This window comes from Zingiber officinale, chromosome 7A (assembly GCF_018446385.1).
Source record: "Zingiber officinale cultivar Zhangliang chromosome 7A, Zo_v1.1, whole genome shotgun sequence".
In the NCBI taxonomy this organism is placed as follows: Eukaryota; Viridiplantae; Streptophyta; class Magnoliopsida; order Zingiberales; family Zingiberaceae; genus Zingiber; species Zingiber officinale.
The window spans coordinates 54,389,637-54,392,490 of record NC_055998.1 but is presented as its reverse complement, the minus strand read 5'-3'; the positions used below and the strand labels follow the sequence as shown (position 1 = coordinate 54,392,490).

The following is a 2,854-nucleotide window of genomic DNA, read 5'->3' as shown; positions in this document are numbered from 1 at the left end:
TTAGAAGAGGAATACGGTAGAAGATCAAGAGATTTTTCTACAAGGTATAACTAGTCATTTTTATTTCCGCATCATGCTAGTTATTTATGGAAATAATACCAAATACAAGAGGCTTACGTTCTAGAATTTCGAATATGTTTTTCGATGCTGTGTTCTTTTGTTTTTTCTTTTCCTTGCGATTTGATTGTTCTCTTTGGTTAACCTAAAGTTATTTTAGGGAATTAAATATTAGCTTTCTATAAAAGGTTTTGTCTAGTCGGTGGTGGTTGCTCCCATATTCAAGAAGGTTATGTGCCTCGCCACGTCAGTACTGGGAACCGATTATGGAAATTAATATTTAATGGAATTAATAACTTAAGGTGATTTGGGTCGAACGTGTTAAGTTCCGCAGGAGACCCAAGTCAAAACCTAAAAGAACGAATAGATTAAGTTTTGGATCAAACTTGTTAAGTTCCGCAGGCGATCCAAAATTTAATTTAAAAGAACACATGATAGCTAGGAAAAGGTTCAGACCTTTGTACAAAATTTTTATACAATGGAACCTATAGGTTTTCCGAGTAGCAACCAACAATTGGTATCAGAGCTAGGGTTTTGCCTCTGTGTATTTGGTATTAGTTTAATTATGCACATGTCATATATAATTTAGGCAGGATAATAGTAGGATATGCTAACTTTGTGGATGCAGGATCCAACTATTATGGCTTTTAGATATTATGTGTGTGATTGGACCCTTGGACATGTCAAGGGCATTTATATGTGTGTGCATGATTGTATTAAAAATACAGCAGGAGCTGTATTTAGTTTTATTAGGATTTTATTTTTTGATCTAGATACATGTACATTCCTTTTATGGTATATAGGATCAAAATTGTAAAATTCTATTTATGTCGCGGATCAAATCTTGCAAAGCGTGGAACCTTCTAAGGACCAGAGGCGCAGCGGAACTAGGAGCAAGATGGATGCGACAGCTAAACCCGGTGGCGGTGGCCAAATATGGCAGCTTGGGATGACAACACGCGGAGGACAACTAGAGATAAAAGCCATAATAGTTGAAAATTAGATTTTCTATTTATTGCTTTTATATTGTGCTGTGTGTATGTGTTAGTTTACATGCTAAGTAGGCTAGCATAGTTAAAATTCCTCATTTATAAATAACTAAGTGGGAGAGGGATTTTTAAATAAATCTCATGGTCTCCATTACTGGTTTGTAAGTGATGCAAACAAGCTTGCGCGTTGGCTCTGAGTGCCTTCCTCCATAACGGATGAGCTTGTTTGTGGATCACTAGAACAGACTTCCATTTTTGGATGACTATAGGAAGTTAATTAGATCTTCCCCAGCGGAAGGGGCATAATCTTATTAATGAACTTAGTGTCAAGTAATGGTATACACTTAGACACATCTAATAGTATCCTCCCAATCGGAGTCACTGTTATTTGTGTGACCAAAAGACACCAACTATTAATTTTATTTGTCAAAAAGTTAGGTTGACAAGATAATAAAATTAATGGGTTAAAACCCTCCTTTTACAAATGTTGAATTTGTATACGTCCACACTAACGTGACATACAAAATTCACGGTGTTTTGAGGTGTTGGTTAATTTAAAATAGTATTGTTTGAGGAATCAATATTATTCTAAATTTAGAGTTCTGACCAAAAGTTATTTGTGATTCTTAGGATGACTTTCAACCCACTGTCCATCATACTTCAACAGAATAGACTTACAGGACCAAACTACATAGATTGGAAAAGAAACCTAGACATTGTTCTTACTGCTGAAAGCTATAAATTTGTACTGACTAAGCAATGCCCTGAAGCACCTACTGGTGAATCTACCCAAGAGGAGATTGAATATCATAGGAAATGGGTAAAAGCAGATGAGATGGCGCGGTGTTACATTTTGGCTTCAATGTCAAATGTATTGCAGCATCAGCATCAAGATTTACCAACAGCCTATGATATTATGAACAATCTCAAGGAACTCTTTGGTCATCAGGATAGGGCTTCTAGGCAAGAAGCCATGAGAAAGATAATGACAGCCACCATGCAAGAGGGTACTCCTGTGAGGGATCATATCCTAAAGATGATGGCTTATCTAAACGAGATACAGATCCTTGGAGGAGAAATTGATGGGGAAACCCAGATCGATATGATCCTCCAAACGCTACCTAGAAGTTTTGAGCAGTTTCGCCTGAACTATAATATGAATAAGAGGGTTTATTCATTAGCGGAACTACTGACAGAACTTCAAGCAGCAGAAGGATTATTTCGTCACAATGCTCAAATTCACTATGCTGAAAATGGTTCTACTTCTAAACCGAAAGGAAAGAAGAAAAAGAAACAAGCTGGTTCAGCAAAGAAAGTGAATAAATCTCAGAGTACGGGATTTAAAGCTGGAATGAAGAAGCCGAAGGGCATGTGCTTCATCTAGGACATTGGAAGGCGGACTGTCCTCGTAGGAATCAAAACAAAGGTATATCTCATACTCTAGTTGTTGAAACATGTTTAGCGGTGTTATCTACCAGCACCTGGTGTGTAGCCACTGATCATGTCTGCAATTCCTTGCAGGGGTTCCAGGAAACCCGACGACTATCTGAAGGAGAGATTACTGTCTACATGGGCAATGCTACTAAGGTGGCAGCTGTTGCAGTGGGAGACGTCTACTTATCTTTTAGTAGAAATAGAAATTTGATTTTAAGAAATTGTCTTTATGTACCCAGTTTTAGAAAGAATTTAATTTCAGTTTCTAAACTGTTTTTAGATGGATATTCAGTTTCTTTTAGTAACGATGTAGTTATTAAAAGAAATAAAGTGATTATCTGTTCTGGTGCATTAGTTGGTAATTTGTATACTTT

General features: G+C 36.9%; 1 protein-coding gene across 1 annotated transcript; it reads left to right on the top strand.

The window, feature by feature from the left end:
* Positions 1-1,689: 1,689 nt before the first annotated feature.
* Positions 1,690-2,340, top strand: LOC121999171 (the record flags this gene model as incomplete). The annotated part of the gene is made up of 1 exon (XM_042553889.1): positions 1,690-2,340. A coding segment is annotated over one exon (651 nt), but the record flags the coding sequence as incomplete, so codon positions are not given.
* Positions 2,341-2,854: the final 514 nt, after the last annotated feature.